Source organism: Theropithecus gelada, chromosome 20 (genome assembly GCF_003255815.1).
Source record: "Theropithecus gelada isolate Dixy chromosome 20, Tgel_1.0, whole genome shotgun sequence".
Classification (NCBI taxonomy): Eukaryota; Metazoa; Chordata; class Mammalia; order Primates; family Cercopithecidae; genus Theropithecus; species Theropithecus gelada.
The window spans coordinates 46,452,836-46,472,966 of record NC_037688.1 but is presented as its reverse complement, the minus strand read 5'-3'; the positions used below and the strand labels follow the sequence as shown (position 1 = coordinate 46,472,966).

At 59.1% G+C, this 20,131-nt stretch overlaps 3 protein-coding genes across 9 annotated transcripts in view; 2 read left to right on the top strand and 1 right to left on the bottom strand.

Annotated features, from left to right (window-relative positions):
* Positions 1 to 3,186, top strand: part of GALNS (galactosamine (N-acetyl)-6-sulfatase) — a 41,925-nt gene extending 38,739 nt beyond the window's left edge. For all 3 annotated transcript variants that reach the window (XM_025369932.1, XM_025369930.1, XM_025369931.1), the window contains one exon: positions 2,402 to 3,186. In XM_025369932.1, coding sequence (XP_025225717.1) covers positions 2,402 to 2,488 — 87 coding nt within the window. In that variant the 3' untranslated portion in view covers positions 2,489 to 3,186. The remainder of the gene's footprint in view (positions 1 to 2,401) is intronic.
* Positions 3,187 to 5,000: 1,814 nt separating this feature from the next.
* Positions 5,001 to 7,443, top strand: APRT (adenine phosphoribosyltransferase). 5 transcript variants are annotated; one of them, XM_025369938.1, is made up of 5 exons: positions 5,001 to 5,117; positions 5,291 to 5,397; positions 6,364 to 6,497; positions 6,771 to 6,849; positions 7,199 to 7,443. In XM_025369938.1, exons 1-5 carry the CDS (start codon positions 5,038 to 5,040, stop codon positions 7,201 to 7,203), a joined length of 405 nt encoding a protein of 134 aa, XP_025225723.1. In that variant the 5' UTR covers positions 5,001 to 5,037; the 3' UTR covers positions 7,204 to 7,443. The 5 variants fall into 5 exon arrangements, with proteins under 5 accessions (XP_025225723.1, XP_025225720.1, XP_025225722.1 ...); XM_025369935.1 differs by having other exon boundaries at positions 7,065 to 7,443; XM_025369937.1 differs by having other exon boundaries at positions 6,998 to 7,443.
* Positions 7,444 to 8,104: 661 nt separating this feature from the next.
* Positions 8,105 to 13,006, bottom strand: CDT1 (chromatin licensing and DNA replication factor 1). Its single transcript, XM_025369929.1, has 11 exons — positions 12,699 to 13,006; positions 12,058 to 12,081; positions 11,923 to 12,021; positions 11,683 to 11,819; positions 10,947 to 11,144; positions 10,712 to 10,857; positions 10,497 to 10,597; positions 9,934 to 10,122; positions 9,405 to 9,557; positions 9,126 to 9,327; positions 8,105 to 8,495 (listed from the first exon to the last, which is right to left on the bottom strand). Exons 1-11 carry the CDS (start codon positions 12,921 to 12,923, stop codon positions 8,332 to 8,334), a joined length of 1,638 nt encoding a protein of 545 aa, XP_025225714.1. The 5' UTR covers positions 12,924 to 13,006; the 3' UTR covers positions 8,105 to 8,331.
* Between the last annotated feature and the right edge of the window lie 7,125 nt (positions 13,007 to 20,131).

The following is a 20,131-nucleotide window of genomic DNA, read 5'->3' as shown; positions in this document are numbered from 1 at the left end:
CCCAGAGCCCACAGAGCACAGTGGAGATGGCCAAACCCAGCCTCCAGGCCCCTGAGCCATCACTTACCTGTTTATGTGGGCTGAGTGTGGCTGCCCACAGCCCCTGGATCCGCGGAGTGAAACCGCAGGAGCTCGGGACCCCGGGGCAGCTGCAGACTTCAGCCTGGGCTCCTGCTGTGTGGGCGAAAGGACCTGGCTGCAGCGTGGGAACCGCTGGGTGCCCGCCGTGCCGTGGGAAGGAAGGTGGTGGCTCTGCACAGCCAGGGAGCCACAGCGTGGGCCGGCAGGTGGAACAGGAGAGCGCCGGACATCGGCAGCACCTCCCAGCAATGAGGACCATGGAGGGCACATGGCCTTGTCCCTGCCCAGGGAGGGTCCACCCTACAGGGGTCATTTAGGACTGGGCGGGGCAGGGCCACCTCCCTTAGTTGGGGGGCTGGCGGGGGTGCCTGGCAAGTTTCATAGGAAGATATTCAGGGCCCTTCCTTCAAAGGGACCTGGGCAGTTGGCGTCCCTGCCTCTGGACTCAGCAGTGGAGCAGGGAGGTCCCTGTCTCAGGACCCCTGAGTCTCAGGCCCCAGGAGCCCAGGGCCACCAGCCATGGAGGATCCCTGGGCTTCTGCCTTCCACACCCAATCCCAGTCCGTGCTGCTGGGTCCTGCTCTGCGACCCAGGCTGCAGTGGCTCCACGGGTGCAGGCCACACCAGCCATGGAGACGGGGCCCAGGGCAGGGGAGGGGGCGCACACAGCCTGGCTGCCGCTGCCATCTGGGCACTGGGGGAGCTGCCCCCACCGCCACACCTGTGCCCTCTGCAGGGGGAAAAGTGGTGCCAACTCAGACCTGGCGAGGTGAGCCACTGGGGTCTGAGGGGCCCAGACGCCACCGCGAGCAGAGCCATGGAGGAGATACACAGGCACGCGTGTGAAGCCTGGGGGCCACTTGCCCTCCTCACCCCTTCCCTGCCCTCTGTCCCCACCAACTGCAGGCCAGCCCCAGCCGAGGGGCTCAGTGGTGTCTCTGACACAGAGGAGAGGGAGTCTGGCCACCTGGACCCCTGCTCCTGGGACAGCTGAGCAGCCTTTGAGAAACACAGACTCACTCACACCCTGCGGCTGCCTCTGCTGCCCCTGGAGTTTGGGAGCAACCTCCTCAGCCAAACCCACCCCTGCTCTGGTGGCCAAGGGGGCAGGGACACTCATGTGGCATGCCTGCTGCCGCCCAGGGCTGAGAGTGTCCTTAGTCCTCTGTCTGATTGAGCGGCACCCAAAATTCAAAGTCTGTCCCGACGGGAAGGTGCCCTCAGGGCCATGCGGCATCTGACGTGGCACAGAGGTGGCCTGGATGGGGACACGGAACCAAACTGCACTCATTTCAACCAAGAAGGCTCCTCTTAGGGGCATAAGTCTCCCTTTCTGTTGCCAGGAAAAGTGCCCTCCCACCAAGCAAGGCTTCCACTAAGTGGGGCTGCGCTGTGAGGTCCACACACACCCAGGCGATGGAGGGGTGCGGGCTCCGCTCAGTGCCACACTGAACTGAGCCCAGCAGCGCGGTAGGGCCGGCTCCTCCCTGGGAAAGGCTTCTTGAGAGGCTGAAGCTGCAGGAGAGGGTGATGAGTTGAGAGGCTCAGGGTGGGCCTTTCTAACACTGCTGACCACACACAGGCCCTCAGCCACTTGGCAGCTGCGTCCCCCACACCCGGGACTTCCCCGCCAAGTTCTCACTCCTCCAACAGCAGCCTCCTCAGAGCTGAGAGGCTGAGTCGGGAGGGCGCCGGCTCCCGAGTTCCCATGATTCCTGGGGAGGCGTCTGTGTAGCTGCCCGCATGGACTGAGGTGGCCTCCACACTGAGGCCAATTAGATGGGAGTCGGGGATTGGACTGGGCAGGGGACACATCAGACTGCTCAAGGCCAAGCGTGGTGGCTCACGCCTGTAATCCCAGCACTTTGGGAGGCCAAGGCAGGCGGATCACCTGAGGTCAGAAGTTTGAGACCAGCCTGGCCAACATGGGGAACCCTTGTTTCTATTAAAGAAATGGCCAAGCGTGGGGGCTCACACCTGTAATCCCAGCACCTTGGGAGGCCAAGGCGGGTGGATCACGAGGTCAGGAGTTCAAGACCAGCCTGGTCAAGATGGTGAAACCCTGTCTCTACTAAAAATACAAAAATTAGCCAGGCATGGAGTATAGCTGTGCCTGTAAGCCCAGCAGCTATTCGGGAGACTGAAGCAGGAGAATCGCTTGAACCCGGAAGGCAGAGGTTGCAGTGAGCCGAGATCGCGCCACTGAACTCCAGCCTGGGTGACAGAGCGAGACTGTCTCCAAACAGAACAACAAAGTGCTGCTGCTGGGCCCACGCGAGCTTGGAGTAACTGTGTTGTTTTCTCAATTTTCATTTCCCAGAACTGGGCACCCCCGGGCTGTGAAAAGTTAGGGAAGTGTCTGACACCTCCAGAATCCATTCCCGAGAAGTGCCTCTGGTCCCACTAGCACCTGCGTGGACCCAGGCCAGGCCTGGAATCTCCGGTTGGCTCTGCAAGTGCCTGGGGGGAGGACGGCTCTGGCCTCAGTGCTCCCCCGACCCTGCCCAGGCCAGACAGACGGCACCTGCAGACACAGGGGGACTGCATGACTCCACCTGCCCAGGACCTGACCCTGGAGTGTGCTCGGCCCTCCTCCTCGTCCACGGGGCCTCAGATCTCAGGACCCTCCTCCTCGACCACGGCGCCTCAGACCTCAGGACACTGCCGTCTCACGCCTTTGGGAACCCCAAATATCTGAGACAGGTCTCGGTCAATTTAGAAAGTTTATTTTGCCAAGGTTAAGGATGCGCCCGTGACAGCCTCAGGAGGTCCTGAAAACACGTGCCCGAGGTGGTTGCCTTTACATCTTAGGGAGACATAAGATAGTATGTGTAAGACATACGTTGGTTCAGCCAGCCTTCCACTGAATACGTGATTCAGTCTGGCCCAGTGAATCCGCATTTTTATGTTAACAATAAGGGAGGGGAACAATCAGATAAGCATTTGTCTCAGGAGCCCCAGAGGGGTGACTTCCAGTTCCGTCTGTCCTTTGTCCACAAGGAATTTCCTTGGACGCTAATTAGGAGAGAGGTATGTAGTCTTTATCATTGTAGCTACGTTACTTAGAAATAAAACAGGAGGCAGGTTTGCCTAATTCCCAGCTTGGCTTTTCTCGGCTTAGTGATTTTGGGGTCCCGAGATTTATTTTCCTTTTATACCTTCCCAGCAGCTGCCAAGAATCAGGTGCCCAGTTCCGGCCACCTCCCACCTTCTCCAGAGCCCAGCGCTGCATTCCTTGCCAAAGGGCAGGACTCGGGGCTCCCTGCTGTTCCTACACCAGCCCAACAGCCCGGGGTTGAAGGAGGTGACAGGGCCAATTCCGTGTTGAACCGTCCCCAGATCCCTCCTCCAGTACCCCCCAGTCCCAGGCCCCCCTCGGGCCATCTGGGAGACAGAGTCAGGAACAAGGAGGGGAAGGCCGAGGCCTCCTGGGCTGGATGTGGACGGCTTAAGTGCAGCTCACACACTTGGCCCGTGGGCCCGCCTCATGTGGCAGCTTCCGCGGGGATGTGAAGATATCAGAGTCCTCCATTTGCACCTTCCCTAGAGGTCTGGAGCCCAGGCCCCAGGCCTTGCCAGCCCTGACCATGGCACACTTCGAGGCAGCCGCTGCCATGCCCCTCGGAATCAGAGGATAGGTCCCCCACCCACCCTGGAACGGGGGCCCCAGAAGCCACACGCAGCCTCCGGCCTCCCCGCTCTGAAGGCTCCTGGGGGCTGCCTTCCACTGAGTGGGTTTTCCCTTCTGCAGTAGATGCCAGGCCAAAGCTGAACTGGAAAAGTTGCGAAATGATGGGCCGGGCACGGTGGCTCACGCCTGTAATCCCAGCACTTTGGGAGTCCGAGGCGGGAGAATCACGAGGTCAGGAGATCCGGACCATCCTGGCTAACACGGTGAAACCCTGTCTCTAGTAAAAAAATACAAAAAAAACTAGCCGGGCGTGGTGGCTGCGCCTGTGGTCCCAGCTACTCGGGGGGCTGAGGCAGGAAAATGGCGTGAACCCGGGAGGCGGAGCTTGCAGTGAGCCGAGATCGCGCCACTGCACTCCAGCCTGGGCGACAGAGCGAGACTCCGTCTCAAAAAAAAAAAAAAAAAAAAGGCTGCGAAACGAAGAAAAGTTTTGGAATAGAGCACAAAGTATTTTAGCCCTGGGGATTTTTTTGAAAGGAAATTGTGTTTGGAGGGAGTTGTGCCTCACGCAACCCCCTGGGTACCAGTCCTCGGGCGGCCAGGGGGTTCACAGCTCCCCACCCCAAGGCTGAGGAGTCACCTGGCTTCTGCAGGCGGACAGAAGGGCCTCTGCCATCGCGGATGCGCCCCCTGGCCTGGCCACGCCTTCCGGCCACTCTCCCCCAGGTCCGGGCGGGGAAGAGCCACCTCAACGGCAGGGCCCATCCATCCGCGAGAGGCCAGCGCCCCCGGCCGGTCCAGCCCAAGCCCGCCGCCTCCGCCCTGGGCTGCTCCCTCCGGGTCCTGCACGGCGCTCCTGCTACTTGGACTCCTTCCTCACGCCCTCCTCCACCCCGCGCGTTAGCCTCCCGCGCGCAGCGTGGGGATCTCAGCCAATAGCGGAGACAGGGCGAGGCCCGTACGCGCGCCAGGTGCGTGGGCGAGACCAGCTCACGCCCCTCCTCCAGCCGCCAGGGCCCCGGCCCACAGCTGCCTGGCTGCAGTCAGAGGCGCGGCCCGAGAGAAGGAAGGGCGCCTTGACTCGCACCTTTGTCCGGTTCGAACGTTCTGCTCAGTGGTGCGTGGAATGCGAGCGCGTCTTAAAATCGATGGCGCCTAGCAGTCCATGAAATACGGTACATGCTTCCGGCGAGGGACGCCCCTTCCCGCGGAAGCCCCGCCCTCACCCGCGCAACCGCGCCCCGGGGATGCCCCGCCCTTCGTGGCGGCCCCGCCAGTCTCCGCGCAGGCGCGCTCGGGCCGCCACTGGCTCCTCGCACGCGGCCATGGCGGACTCCGAGCTGCAGCTGGTTGAGCGGCGGATTCGCAGCTTCCCCGACTTCCCCACCCCGGGCGTGTTATTCAGGTGCAAGCGCAGGCCGCCCTCGTGGCGTCCCGACCTGCGGATGGGAGAGCATTGCCCGCGACCTCGGCACTGTCCGGCAAGCGGGGCGGGCAGGGCGGGAACCCTCAACCTTCGCCCCCGGGGCCGCTGCCCTCCTTCGGCCCGGGCGTCACCAGGCCTGTCCTTGGGTCCAGGGACATCTCGCCGGTCCTGAAGGACCCCGCCTCCTTCCGCGCCGCCATCGGCCTCCTGGCGCGACACCTGAAGGCGACCCACGGGGGCCGCATCGACTACATCGCAGGCGAGTGCCGCGTGGCCGCATCCAGGGCGCCTCTGCCTCCGTGCGCGCCGAGGGTAGCACGTGGGCTCTGCGCGTCTACCTGGGGGAGGGCTTTTGGGGTCCTTCGCCGGGACGGGCACCGTGCTTGGGGTCGCCCCCGAAGGGTTGTGAGGTTGGGCCCCCGAGGCCACCGCGCTGTGCAGGCGCCCTGCCCGCAGGTTCCGGGTCCCCAGCCCAGGACAGGCGTGACCGAGTCGCCAGGTCAGTTGGTCTCCCTGGAGTGCCCAAGCTGAATCCACGGGGCCCAGCTGCCTCGCTTCTTGTTCCTTCTGCGAGCTGGTATTGACCGCCTGCCACGAGCCAGGCCTTCCCTGGTGAAGATCACGGAATGCCCACCCAAGGAAGGGGGGCCTGGAGGCCTCCGGGAGAGCCCGAGAGGTGGCCCAGGGAGAACAGAGCGTTCTGGTGGTCTTGCCTCTCCTAGGGCGTGACAGCCCACTCCCTGCACACTGCCCTGAGGGAAGCGCCAGCACTGCCAGAGCCCCCTTCTCACCTCCTGCAGGAAGCCCTCCCTGACCTCCTGCCAGGCTGGGGCAGGGTTTCCCTGAGCGTCCCCCAACCATCACAGCTCAGGTCACCTCGAGAGACTCCGTTTTTAGACAGAAGCCCTGGGGCAGAGCTGCCTTTGAGAGAGAGTTGAGGCCTGACAGGTTTCTACCAGCCCCGTTAAAGATGGGCTGCTGAGCTGGGGGAGAGGGGCGGTGACTCCCCCAGGACCACAGCTAAAAAGTGGCCCCTTAAAAGACAGACCCAGGTCTGCACTCTGACCTGGAAGCAACTCCTGGTAGGTGACAGGTGACACTCCTTAAATGGTGCACGTCACTGGCCTTTCAGCTGGGAGCCAACCATGTACCCCTTGCCACCGGCCAACCCTGGCCCCTGGGGACTCCCATGCTGCCAAGTCACTCCTGTCACTCACCCTGACAGGCCTAGACTCCCGAGGCTTCCTCTTTGGCCCCTCCCTGGCCCAGGAGCTTGGACTGGGCTGTGTGCTCATCCGAAAGCGAGGGAAGCTGCCAGGCCCCACTCTGTGGGCCTCCTATGCCCTGGAGTACGGGAAGGTAAGGGGCTGGGGTGGCCAGAGGAAGGGGAGGGCCAGGCCACCGTGGCCACTCTCCCCCAGTTCTAAAGGCCCTCCCAGGCGTGTCAAGTGGAGCTGCTGTGGTTACAGTGCTCTTGGGAGCTCAGAGAGGGTGAGACACAGGCTGGGCTCACACAGCCAGGGAACAGCAAAGTGGGGTTGGCGTCAGGGCCTAGGGTGGCAGCTGCCAAGCTCTGCACACAAAGCTGTTTTCTGCGGGAGACTGAGGACCACACACCACTTCCCACTCCAGGCTGAGCTGGAGATCCAGAAAGATGCCCTGGAGCCAGGACAGAGGGTGGTCGTCGTGGATGATCTGCTGGCCACTGGTGGTGAGGGTCTCCCCACAGCCAACTGCTGTGGCTCCAAGGGCCTGGTGGGAGTAGGGCAGGACCTCGCTGTGCGTGGCGTGGGTTACTATTGCCTGGTGGCCAGGCCGACACCTTCCTCTCTCCCCATACCCTCCCCTCCCCAACCCAGGGGCTGGCCTGGAGCACCCAGTCTCTACAGCCCAGGCCAACTGGGGACCTCACCCTCCCATCCCCAGGAACCATGCATGCCGCCTGTGAGCTCCTGGGCCGCCTGCAGGCCGAGGTCCTAGAGTGTGTGAGCCTGGTGGAGCTGACCTCGCTTAAGGGCAGGGAGAAGCTGGCTCCTGTACCCTTCTTCTCTCTCCTGCAGTATGAGTGACTACAGGGCCTCCCAGCCCAACATTCTGCAGCTGGAACCCAGGGACATTTCAGCCCTGGGCAACTGCAGTGACCTCTGCAGTCACCAGGGGCACTAGCTGCCCACAGGGAACACATCCCTTGCTTGGGTTCAGCACCTCTCCTGGGGCTGGAAGTGCCAAAGCCTGGGGCAAAGCTGTGCTTCAGCCACCCTGGGCCCAATTACACACAGGGAGAACGCAGTAAACAGCTTTGCCATGAGAGCCGTCTCCTGTCATCCTGTTCCCCAGGGCAGGGAGCCCCAGGACACCACCAAACCAACTGGACCATGGGCACATGCTGCTCGGCATGATGCCCAGCAGTCTGGCCTGGTTCTCACCTCAGGAGCCGGAACCATCCAGGCACTGCAGAAAGAGGCCGTGTGGGCCCATCTTCTAGGGAAGCACGTGAGGGCTCAGGGGTAACTAAGTCTGTCAATGCAGGTCCCACCCTGAGGCGGCCAATGCTACTGAAAGGGTTCTACTGCAGATCTAGTGGCTGTAAGCACGACTTTATTATAGTACTGAAGTCAGTGTGTGGGCAGGCCAGTCCCTTCTGGAGGCTCCAGGGATGTCCTGCCCAGCTTCTCCAGGCTGCCTGTGTCGGGGCAGGGCCGCGTCTTCAAAGGTGGCTGGCTCTGGCCCTCTTGTGAAGGCCCCTGCGGCAATCTTGAAGTTCTTAATGACAAGTCACCCTTTGCTGTGGAACGTCCCATATTCAGAGGTTCCAAGATTAGAGGGGATGGCCTCCTGCCACCCACACTACCCAACCCCATGTTGCCAAAGCCCCCTTCACCCTCAGCCACATTCCCCTGCCCTGATGGCCCCCTAGGGGGTGCTGGGATCTGGCTTCCCTTCCCCACCAGCAGCAAGGACAGAGGTGCCCACAGAAACCGGTTTAATGTGAATCCACCAGGTGAGCCCCATGCAGGGGCCACCACCTGCAGCCAAAGACCCTCGGGCTGTGCAGCCTGCAGCCCAGCTCTGCCTCTGGCCCTCAGGGGCACTCCGGAAAGGAAAAGTAAAGTGCATCATGTTCATAAAAGAAAATGCTGGTGGCCCCAGGCCAGTGAGCCTGAAGCCCCCATCTGTCCAGTGGCCCCCAGGCTCACAGCCCCTCTTCAGCGCGGGCCTGGCGGGCCAGGCGTGCAGTGATGCTGGCCAGGTCCGCGGCCTTGTCCAGCTTGACGTAGGTGTCGGTGCGAATGTGGTGAAGGCTGAGCCAGTCTGGCAGGAGCTCGGAGAGGAGCAGCAGGTGTTTCTCCATCTCCCCTGTGGGAGGAGAAGGGGACACAGGCTGGTGCTGGGCCCCAGCCCCACACAGGCAGCACTTGAGACCAGCCTGACCACCCGACCTCTGTGCCCGCCTGGTCGCCCTCAGTGCCCCCTCCCCGGGCCTTAAGGCAGAGGTGGTTCTGATCAGAGGCCCGGGTCTGGGAGGCATAACAGTGAGTGGAGAGAGCCAGGCCTACAGTTGAGGCCATGTGAGAAGGCACCAAGCATGGAGGCCACCAGCCCATAAAAACCCTGAGGCAGGGCGTGCCCTGTAGTGTGGGGACCCCCACGTGCTCAGGGTGTGGTGACCAGAGGCCTGGGAGGCCGTGTAGGGTGCATGTGGGGCCCCTTCTGACCAAGCACTGCAGGCGGTCAGGGAAACGGGCCAGGGCTGTGAGAGGGAAGCTGCCTCCAGAGGCTGCAGGTGTGGAAGGGCTGGGTGGAGGCTCAGGGGTGGCTCAAAGGAGGGCAAAGCACCCAGCACACACCAGTGCAAGCGGCCAGTGCCCACTGCACATCTGAACGGAACAAATCAGTGATAGACACCCCTGGTCAGAAACCTGGGGAGGCGGCTGCAGCACTGGGCAATTCCACTGTGCACGCCCCCTCACCCCGCCGTGCACGTACCGGGGCTCATGGCAGTGCGACAGCTGCCCACCATCCTGGCACAGGCCACCTCCATGCTGAGCGCAGGCTTGCGTTCGGACACAAAGACGCTCCGCAGCACGCGAGCCAGCTCAGGCAGCCGTTCTAGGCGCTGCAGCCGCTGCTCCTGCTCCGGGCACCGTGTCATCTGTGCCAGCTGCTTCTGTGCCTCCTTGGCTCGGACCTGCAGCAGGTGTGGGGACCTGGTTAGTGGGCAGCAGATCACCAGGCCCCCACCCGCCATCACGGGGGACGACTCACCCGCTCCAGCAGATCCTGGGACACCCCCTTCAGAGCGCTGGGAGAGGCTGCAGGCGGGGTGGCTGGTGGGGTATCCGGCAGTGCTGGCCTGGGGGGCCCGGGGCTGCTGGGCTCAGCAGAGCGCAGGGCCAGTTGACTCAAGGCCTTCTCCATCTGCGGGAGGGACAAGTTGGGGCGGAGAGGTCACAGGAGGCAACATGCCCCTGGCTCTCTGCCCAGGAGTCCCCGGTATCTCTCAAGGCACAAGTTAGCCCGGCACACTGGGTGGTCTGTGCTGGTCAATGCAGTGTCCCAGTGTGTGGCATCGCCTGACCGGGGCCAACTCCCCACATGGGGCAAGTGACAGAGCCAGGCTTAGAGGTTGCAGCTGGGGACAGAGGGCAAATGCCGCCCACTCTCTGGACCTCCCAGCCAAGGAGGAAGCCAGATGAGGCGTCAAGCTCATCGCCAAGGCCCCACCTCTTATGCCCGGGGTCAGGCTGGCCCACCCACCCGGGAGAAAGGGGCTGCCCAAGCCTCGCAGCCTCACCCTGGGTGACATCAGGCTGCGGGCCCGGGCCAGCACCTCCTGAGCAGTGGTGAGTTTCTCCGTGGCGGGTGGCTGGGGCAGCACAGCTGGCTCGATGTCGGGCACTTCATCCACGTTGAAGCGTGGGTGCCAGCGGGTCAGCTGGTCCTCCGGCACCACCATGGGGGGCCTCAGGGAGGCCAGGAAGGCCTGGGGAGAAAGAGCAGATGGGTGACACTGGGCACATTTGAAACAAGGGCAGGCTGCATGTGAGGTGGGGCTGTCTATGCTTAAGTCCCCGTCCTAGCCGGGCCACCTTGGGCAAGTCACTTAGCCTCTGCCCAGTGTTCAGCTTGGAGGGAGAGCACACGGCCTCCCACGGCCCGTACTCGCTGAATGCCTTGGGGACCTTCTCAGTGCCTGCAGCTGCACCCTGAGCACACCAGCCCTCAGCTCAGGGTGAACCCAGCCCGGTTCCATCCCGGGAGAAGCCGTGGGTGGCAGGGATGCTCCAAGCACAGGGTTATGTGCTGAGGCAGTGCTGGTGCCACCATCTTTGCACAGCAGGGCCGGGGGCCGCTCACCTTGTGGTGCTCCTTGACGTGCTCCACCAGCTTCTGGCTGAAGATCTGCCGTCGCTGCAGGAGGCGCGAGGCCGTGAGCTGAGGGGCTGCTCCGTCAGCCTCTGTGGGACGAGTCCAGGCCTGAGTCCTGGCCAGGCCGCCCAGCACCTCACACCCACCCCAGAAAGTGTGTGGGTCACAGATGGGGAAACCGAGGTCTTGCACCCAGCACCTACCCTGCTCCAGCAGTGGCTCGATGGTGAGCTGGTAATCTGACCTCTTAACACCATCCTTGAAGGTGGGGACACCGCGCTCCTGGCGGAAGCAGTAGGAGGCCGGGTACACGGTTTTGATCTGGCCAACATTACGCTCCTCAAAACGCCTACAGGAGGAGGGGGCCGGCTCAGGAGGCGGCAGGCCCGGGCCCCCTCCCAACTCCAGGGCAGCCCCAGCCCCCCCGCGGCCACTCACCTGCGCATCATGTCCTGCACGCCCCGCTGGACCTTGGCAAAGGTGGGCGTCTCAGAGCGGTTGTGGAGCATGCCCACAATGGTGTCCATGCTGCGGAACATCTCCGCCAGCACCTGGTACTTGTAGGGCAGCACGAGCCCCGGTGGGCCAGGCTGGGCCAGGGCATGGAAGCGCTGGTAGGCGGGCGCCTTCTCGCCACTGTCAGGGAGGGAGGAGCCTTGTGAGAAGCAGCAGGCCCCCACCCCTCCAGTGCCACAGCAGGCTCCTCGACCAGGGAGCCTTCAATGGGGCCTGCCACGCCACACACGATGGCTTTCACGGCCCTTGCACAGCCACCAGCACTGGCACCGTTAGGGGTAGAACTGGTGATGGGAAAGCCCAGCTCCACACCCCAGCTCTGTTGTGTCCATGCAGCATCCCCAGGGAAGCTCTGCCCTCTCCCCAGCCCAGTTTCGCCAGCTCTCAGGGGCAGGGGCAGACAACACACCAAAGCATTAGGAGCATTTGGAACCTGCCAGAGCGCCGGAGGCAGGAGCTGCCTCCAACAGGAGGGACTGAGGGCAAAGGGCCAGCGGTGCCCAGGACCTTTTTCTCAGGAGTCTGGCTCCACGCCCTGGTGACCTCACCACCTCCCTCCTCGGAAGGAGCAGACCTGGGCCTTTGCCAGGATCGCCCGGCCATGCCTCCCACCAGCCGGCCTTTCCCAAGGCCTCCTGGCCACCCACCCAGCACTCACCATGGCTCCTCAGGGCGGCCCTTGGCCTCTGGGGTACAGGACTCCCCAGCATCCTGGGCACTGGACTTCAGCACTCGGACTCTTGCCCCCAGCTCCCGGGCCCGTTGGAGGCATGACGCAAGCTCAGAGATGGTGTCCTTCAAGGGGATCAGGGGACGTGGTGCCGTCACGCAGTCAGGCCAGGCAGTCAGGCCGGCACCACTCAGCCCTCCCCAATCTGCCCCAGGCCCCGCCCCTCACCTGGTTCTGCGAGGACGTCAGCTGGGGTGGCTGATCTGCTGCCGGGGTGGATTTCTTTATCTTCTGGCCCAGAGAAGGGCAGGCTGGGATGTCTGGGGCCTCGAGGGAGTCAGGGGCCTCGGAGGAGTCAGGGGCCTCGGGGGAACTGGGGCTGGAAACCTGGTGAGAGGGACCCCAAGGGTGAACCCATGACAAGACCTGGTGCTCCTGGCTCTGCAGAAGACCCTGAAGGATCAGAAGCCCCTCTGAGTTAACAGATGGGCATGGCTCGGGGGCTTAGGGCTTCCCGCAGGCTGTGGTCTGCGCTAAAGCTGGCTGGGGACACAGCCTTGCTCTCGCCTTCCCGGGCAGTTTCCAGGGCGGACCCCCCTTCCAGCCCCATCATCATCATCAGATCCCGGCGCAAACCCCGCAGTGCCTCCTGCTCATCTCAGAAGCCAGCCAAGCCCCCAGTGGTGTCAGGGCGGCCACAGGGTCCCCCGACCTGTCCCAGAGTTCCCTGCGCCCTGCCCCCCGGCCTCAAATTCCCCGCGCCCCGCCCTGCCTCCCCGCCCCGTCCCCTCCTGCCTCAGTTTCCCCACCCCCGTCCCTCGGCCTGTTTCCCCGAGCCCTGCCCCCCGGGCCTCAGTCTCCCCGGCCTCAGTCTCCCCGAGGTCCGCCCCTGGGCCTCAGTTTCCCCGCCCCCGAACCCCGGCCTCAGTCTCTCCGAGCCCCGCTTCCCGGGCCTCAGTTTCCCCGCCCCCAACCCCCGGGTTCAGTCTCCCCACATCCCTCACCGCGTCCGCCGACAGCCGCAGCCTCCGGCGGGCCGGCGGCCTGGCCTGGTCGCGTCCGGGGGCGGCGGGCGGGCGGGCGCGCTTGCGGCTGCCGCTGGTGGCGGAGTCCGGGGCGCGGAGTGCGGGTCTGGCGGGGCTGGGGGTGCGGCAGGCCAGCTTGGGCAGCACGATGCGGGGCCCGGGGCGGCGGCGCGCAAAGAAGTCGGTGACGCGGCGCTGCTCCATGGCGGCGGAGTGCGCGGCGAAAGCAAGGAAGGAAGAAGAAAGGGAGGAAGGGGCGGGCGCGGTTCCCGCCAAATTTCCCGCGGGCGCCCAGGCAGGCCCCGCCCCCGGCGCGGACGAACCAACACGGCCGAGCACGGGGAGGTACGGGACGGGGCGCGCATGCGCGCTGGTGGGCGCGGGCAGCGGCGTGGGCGCGGGCAGCGGCTTGGCCGCGCGCATGCGCCGACGTGCGACGGTGGACCCGCCGGGGGGAGCCGTCGCCTGTGGGACTCTGGCGTGGTCTCCGGATCCCGCGTGCGGCTCTCACTTTTTAGGTCGTGTCGGTGGGGCCGCTGGCTTCAGGGTCAGAGGGAGCGCAGTCCAGGCAAACAGCAGCGCGCGCCTGACAAAACCCCGGCGCTGCCCGGGAGAGCCGAGGACGGCGCGGCCTGGGGGGCTGCAGGCTCGGGCTGGTAAAGGCGCTGCCCCCGCGGGCCGCGCGCTCCTTATTTCTTTTTTTTAAATTGTTTCTATAGAGGCGGAGTTTACGTTGCCCAGGTGGTCTCAAACTCCCGGCCCAATGATCCGCCCGCCTGGAACTGCCGCCTCCCAGAGCGCTGCGATCACAGGCGTGGCCTCCGCGCCCGCGTTGCTCGCTTTTTAAAAGGGTGAATTTGATATGTGAATTATTTCTCAATCAAGCTATTACATGGAAAGGAAGAAAAGGAGCCGGGCGCGGTGGCTCACGCCTGCAATCTGTTTGGGTACAGGCTTTGGTGGCTGCCCTCCAACCAGCGTTGCCCACTCTGCCGGCAGAAAAGATAAAAGACAAGTCTCCTATGACTGAGCATTGGGCTAATAAGTGCCCACATCCCTGCCCGCCTTCCACGCCATGTCCAGCTTGCCAGCAGGAGAGGCATTGGAAGTCTGATTGCCCCGCCATCAGGACAGGCACCGCGCCTCAACGTAGTGCCTCTCCTCAAAGGTGGGAAGGCTCCTTCCAACTCCTACACCTTGACGAGGACTGACGGTGCCCACACTCGGAGACCCCGGTCACCCTCGCCCAGCCCAGGGTAACGCTACAGGTAGCGGGTAAGCCCATTTCTTTTCTCATCAATACTCTGTTTTGCCGTCCTATGGAGGACCTAGCCAACGCTCCACTATTTCAGTAGTTAGGGTAAACGGTAAAGCGTCTAACCCTCGGCAGACCCCGATGTTAAATTGCTGCCTGGACTATGCATGTTTTGCCCACTCTTTCCTCATCATGCCCTCTTGCCCCACTTTTGCCCACTCTTCCCTCATCATGCCCGATTGCCCCACCCCCTTATAGGACGAAACATCTTAACCAAACTTAGGGCATCCATTAACCTACCCTCTCATCCCCACCCGGGCTCCAACATTGTTTTCATGATGCCCTTGTGCCCCTGGTTGCAGATTCTCTCAACATTACCTGGACTCATCAAGCAACAACTAACCAGAACCTCCATAGAGGCACATCAATCGTGGGTAACCCTACTACCCCTTGCCCTTACCAGACTACCAGCAGCACTTAGAAGCCCCACGGGCCTTAGTCCTTTTGAACTGGTATACGGGCGCCCTCTCATGCCGCAAGAACCCCCTACTCTACCCACACCATTAGCACCCTACCTGCCATACCTTTCTCTTTTAAGACAATTACTGACTTCCTCTTCATAGAACCCTTAGCCACTCTTCTCCCCGACTTCTCACCTAATCAGTTAGAAGACCGAGCCTGGCAAGGAACCCTCTGTGACTTTAGCCATAATGAGCGTACTTTCTGCACCTTTGTTAATATTATCATGGTTAACTATAATCCCAGTAACTCCTCTTACTACTCCTAACTTTGTGTGGAGATTCTCTGTCACTGAGACTTGGACCACAAATAACCAAGTTCATTCAGTCATGCAAGGTACTGCAGATTGCCCCCCGCTAGGTTGCCAACAGGCCATCTACTTAAACTTCACCCTAAGTTCCCTCACTCCAGGCTATCGCCCGGCCCTGTGCTTCCTATATGACCAGACCCATTATAACTGCTGGAACTACTGGCAAGAGGCTAATGTTGGGTGCCCCTACTCTTACTGCAACATACATCAATTAGGTTGGACAGGTGGGGGTCTACAAATGACAACAAGCATATTTACCCAGGACAAAAATACTAAAAAATACAGACTTCTCATCAAAGATCCTTGGGATTCCCGGTGGGCCAGCGGGGTAAAAGGCGGACTTTATTCAACAGTCAGTTCCTCATATCCAACCGCAACCATCCGGGTAATTAGACCGTATGTCCAACAGATACAATTCCCTAAAACTGTGCAGGCTCTACAAAATCTAACCACAGTCATACAACAACGCAAACAAAAACTACAGGAACAGTTAAACCCCCCAAACAACAAAGACCCATTCTCATGGTTGGCCCTTATTCGTCTAGGACTTAATCTATCGCAGGCAGCCGGACTGAAAAATCTTTCCCAATGCTTTCTGTGCGCTACTCTCGGCAAAGCCCCCTTTTTGGCAGTCCCCCTACCAGCCGCTTTCAATACTACCAATGACTCTACCGGCTCACTTCAATCAGCGCCCCTGTCTCAAGTCCCCTTATATCATAATCCACAAAGTCTACCCCTTCCCTTCTGTTACTCCACTCCAAATTCTTCATGGTGCAATCACACCCAAGCTCCCAATAAAACCCAGACGGCTCCCCTTGGCGGCTACTTCTGGTGTAACCATACCTTATCCAAAACTCTTAACTATACCTCCCTCACCCAGTCTCTTTGCATTCCGGTGTCCTTGGTACCCAGTTTAACCCTATATGGTAAAGGAAAATTGTCCGAACTAACTTCTCAGCTCACTATTCCTAGCCAAAAAATCCAAAAACGGGCTATCTTTCTTCCATTAGTTATCGGGGTTTCCTTAGCATCGTCCCTAGTAGCCTCAGGACTTGGAACAGGGGCCCTCGCCCACTCGATTCCATCCACACAGACCCTCCCCACTCAGCTCCAGGCAGCCATAGGGGCTTCAGCTGAAAGCCCAGCCTCTTTACAGCGTCAGATGACCTCAGTGGCTCAGGTAGCGGCACGAAATAGGCGGGCATTAGATGATCTTACTGCTGAAAAGGGAGGAACATGCCTTTTCCTTGGAGAAGAATGTTGCTACTACATAAATGAATCAGGCCTAGTTGACACCAACATTCAAAGATTAAACAAAATCAAGAAAGAACTCCAACAATTTAACAGCCCTTTAGTACCCGGACACCCTGTATGGCTGCTGCCAATAGTACAACAAATGCTTCCTTTCCTAATCCCCTTACTAATTCTCTGCATTATTTTATGTTTTGCTCCCATTTTTATAAAATTTCTCCAAGCCAGGGTCCAAGAAAATTACTCGAGTTTCCTTCAATCAAATGCTCCTACACCCTTACACCCAACTGCCAACCTCAGACCCTAACTACGCCCCTGAACAGCAGGAAGCAGCCAGAGAGAAAACTGCGCCCTAAAGGCTTATAATCAATGAGAGGTTGGACTGTTTGGGTGAAGGAATGGGCCAAGATGGAGGAAAAATGAACAAGATGGCATAGTCCCTGTTGCTTCCGAGTTCTTCACCACCAATTTACCTGCGCCCAGGAAAGCGCAAACCAACTGAGCATGCGCCAAGTAACGTCAACCTGAAGAAATCAAAACTTACCCATCCACGCCCATGAAGACACCCCCGTCCCACCCACTGCCCTCCCCTTTCCGATCGCAAGGCATAAAAATCTGTCGCCAGCAAGTGCCAGCGCGACTTCTCCGGCCCGCGACTTCCCTGGCCCTCCCTACTTGCGGACTGGAGAACCCCGCCCGAGAGCGCGTGCATATTTGCAAATAAAGGCTACCACTTTCTTTATTTGATTCCGGCCTCTTTTATTAATTAATTGGGCTTTTAATAAAACAAAACACAATCCCAGCACTTTGAAAGGCTGAGGCGGGCAGATCACGTGAGGTCAGGAGTTCGAGACCAACCTGGCCAACATAGTGAAACCCCCTCTCTACTAAAAATACAAAAATTAGCCAGGCCTGGTGGCGGGCACCTGTAATTCCAACTACTTCGGAGGCTGAGGCAGGAGAAGGGTGTAAACCCCGGAGGCGAAGCTTGCAGTGAGCTGAGATCTGGCCACTGCACTCCAGCCTGGGCGACAGAGCGAGACTCTGTCTCAAAAAAAAAAAAAACGAAAGAAAAGAAAAGAAACTGCCTTTAACATGGCTGATATTTTAAAGTTTTAGTTCTTAAAACCTACAGTGCTCCAATCTGGGAAACGGCCTAGAGCTCTGGTTATCTGGAAAGCCGAAGCTGCAGCCACTCCTTTCAGAGACGCCAATGAGCAGGGCCAGGGCGCAGCGCCGCGGAAGTACCCCTGCAAAGTAATGAGGAGGCCTGGGGGCCTGGGAGGGAAGGGGATGCGGATGGAGGAGGCCAGGGCTGAGAGGAGGGCTTCTGTTTTCCTATTTTCCAAGTTTTCTGTAAAAAGCATGAATTGTGCCTTTTGTTTTGTTTTGTTTTTAAGTTAAAGGAATAGAACCGGTTTGATGATGCAATTGGTGCTTGCAAAATACCTCAAAAGTGGCCGGCACAGTGGCTGAGCCTGTAATCCCAGCACTTTGGGAAGTCGAGGTGGGTGGATCACTTGAAATCAGGAGTTCAAGACCAGCCTGGCCAACATGGCAGAACCCTGTCTCTACAATAAATACAAAAATTGGCCGGGCACGGTGGCTCAAGCCTGTAATCCCAGCACTTTGGGAGGCCGAGACGGGCGGATCACGAGGTCAGGAGATCGAGACCATCCTGGCTAACACGGTGAAACCCTGTCTCTACTAAAAAATACAAAAAAACTAGCCGGGCGTGGTGGCGGGCACCTGTAGTCCCAGCTACTTGGGAGGCTGAGGCAGGAGAATGGCGTGAACCCGGGAGGCGGAGCTTGCAGTGAACCGAGATCGCGCCACTGCACTCCAGCCTGGGCGACAGAGCGAGACTCCATCTCAAAAAATAAATAAATAAATACATACATACATACATACATACAAAAATTAGCCGGGCCTGGTGGTGGGCACCTGTAATCTCAGCTACTCAAGATCCTGCCACTACCTCCCAGCAGCTTAGGCAACAGGGTGAGACTCCATCTCCAAAACAAAACACCTCAAAAGTGAGGAGGTTCATAAGGGGGGGCATGGTGAGGCATTTGTTTTTCATTTTTATTTAGGGGATCAGCACCTAGACCTGTGTTTTGCAAGCAGCTGGTAGCTGCTTGCAAATAAGTGGGTCAAGAAATAAGTACAGAAATAAGTGGGTCAAGAAATAAGTACAGAAGACTGAGAACCACATTTTTTAAAGCTACGTTTTGTTAAAAAGTTTTGTTTTGGGCTGGGTGCGGTGGCTCACACCTGTAATCCCAGCACTTTGGGAGGCCAAGGCGGGCGGATCACAAGGTCAGGAGATTGAGACCACCCTGGCTAACATGGTGAAACCCTGTCTCTACTAAAAAATACAAAAAATTAGCCGGGTGTGGTGGCGGGCACCTATAGTCCCAGCTACTTGGGAGGCTGAGGCAGGAGAATGGTGTGAACCGGAGAGGCGGAGCTTGCAGTGAGCCGAGATCGTGCCACTGCACTCCAGCCTGGGCAACAGAGCAAGACTCTGTCTCTAAATAAATAAATAAATAAATAAATAAATAAAAGTTTTGTTTTGGTATGTATGCTCTGGGCCACCATGCAAAATATAACCTTTTTTTTTTTTTTTTTTTTAAATCACCCAGGTTGGAGTGCAGTGGCATGATCATAGCTCACTGCAGCCTCTACTCCTGGACTTAAGGGATCCCCCTGCTGTGGCCTCCCAAGTAACTGGGGCTACAGGCGTGACCCACCACACCTGACCACACCACACCACACATTAAACAAATATCATGTATTTCTTCAGTCAAAACTGCTTGCAGGTTGGGGCAGGAATTGACTTGGAAGGAACACCAAGGAATTTTCTAGGGTGATAGAAATGGCCTATATCATGATGGGTTTGGGTTACATAAGTGTATGAATTTATCAAAATCTGAGGGTACCTTAAGATTTGTGTATTTTATGGTACGTAAATTTATCTAAAAGCCAAATTATCAGCCGGGCGCAGTGGCTCAGGCCTATAATCCCAGCACTTTGGGAGGCCAGGGTCGCAGATCACCAGGTCAGGAGATCAAGACCATCCTGGCTAACAAGGTGAAACCCCGTCTCTACTAAAAATACAAAAAAAAAAATGAGCCGGGTGTGGTGATGGGCACCTGTAGTCCCATCTACTCAGGAGGCTGAAGCAGGAGAATGGGGTGAACCCAGGAGGTGGAGCTTGCAATGAGCCAAGATCAGGCCACTACACTGGGTGACAGAGCGAGACTCCGTCTCAAAAAAAAAAAAGAAGCCAAATTATCAGCAAATACTGAACTCTAGTCAATGATATGCACGCAGAAGTGTTTAGGAATAACAGGTGTCTGACACTTTAAAATGCATCAAATAAGATGGACAGGCTGGGCGCAGTGACTCATGCCTGTAATCCCAGCACTTTGGGAGGCCGAGGTGGGTGGATCATCTGAGGTCAGGAGTTCGAGACCAGCCTGGCCAACATGGTAAAACCCCATCTCTACTAAAAATATAAAAATTAGCTTGGTGTGGTGACGGGGACCTGTAATCCCAGCTAGTCGGGAGGCTGAGGCAGGATAATCGCTTGAACCTGGGAAGCAGAGGTTGCAGTGAGCCGAGATCGCACCATTGCACTCCAGCCTGGGCAACAGAGCAAGACTCCATCTCAAACAGTAAAATAAAAAAATAAAAATAAAGATGGACAGAGAGAGAAAGAGATATGTGACAAGCAGGCCAGGCATGGTGGCTCACGCCTGTAATCCCAGCACTTTGGCAGGCCAAGGCAGGTGGATCACCTGAGGTCAGGAGTTCGAGACCAGCCTGACCAACATGGTGAAACCCTGTCTCTACTAAAATTACAAAAATTAGCTGGGCGTGGTGGCAGGCACTTTAGTCCCAGCTACTTGGGAGGCAGAGGCAGGAGAATCGCTTGAACCTGGGAGACAGAGGTGGCAGTGAGCTGAGATCGCACCACTGTACTCAGCCCGGGCAACACAGCGAGACTCTGTCTCAAAAAAAAAAAAAAAAAAAAAAAAAAAAAAAAAAAAAAAGCGGGGGGGGGGGGGAAAA

Coding starts and splice junctions, on each gene's coding strand:
- CDT1 (XM_025369929.1), bottom strand. CDS start 12,923: ATGGAGCAGCGCCGCGTCACCGACTTCTTTGCGCGCCGCCGCCCCGGG. Junction 10,858..10,946: donor GTGCAGGACATGATGCGCAG/GTGAGTGGCCGC, acceptor CTCCTCCTGTAG/GCGTTTTGAGGAGCGTAATG. Junction 8,496..9,125: donor TCGCACTGCCATGAGCCCCG/GTACGTGCACGG, acceptor CTCCTCCCACAG/GGGAGATGGAGAAACACCTG.
- APRT (XM_025369933.1), top strand. CDS start 5,038: ATGGCGGACTCCGAGCTGCAGCTGGTTGAGCGGCGGATTCGCAGCTTC. Junction 5,118..5,290: donor ACCCCGGGCGTGTTATTCAG/GTGCAAGCGCAG, acceptor CCTTGGGTCCAG/GGACATCTCGCCGGTCCTGA. Junction 5,398..6,363: donor CCGCATCGACTACATCGCAG/GCGAGTGCCGCG, acceptor TCACCCTGACAG/GCCTAGACTCCCGAGGCTTC.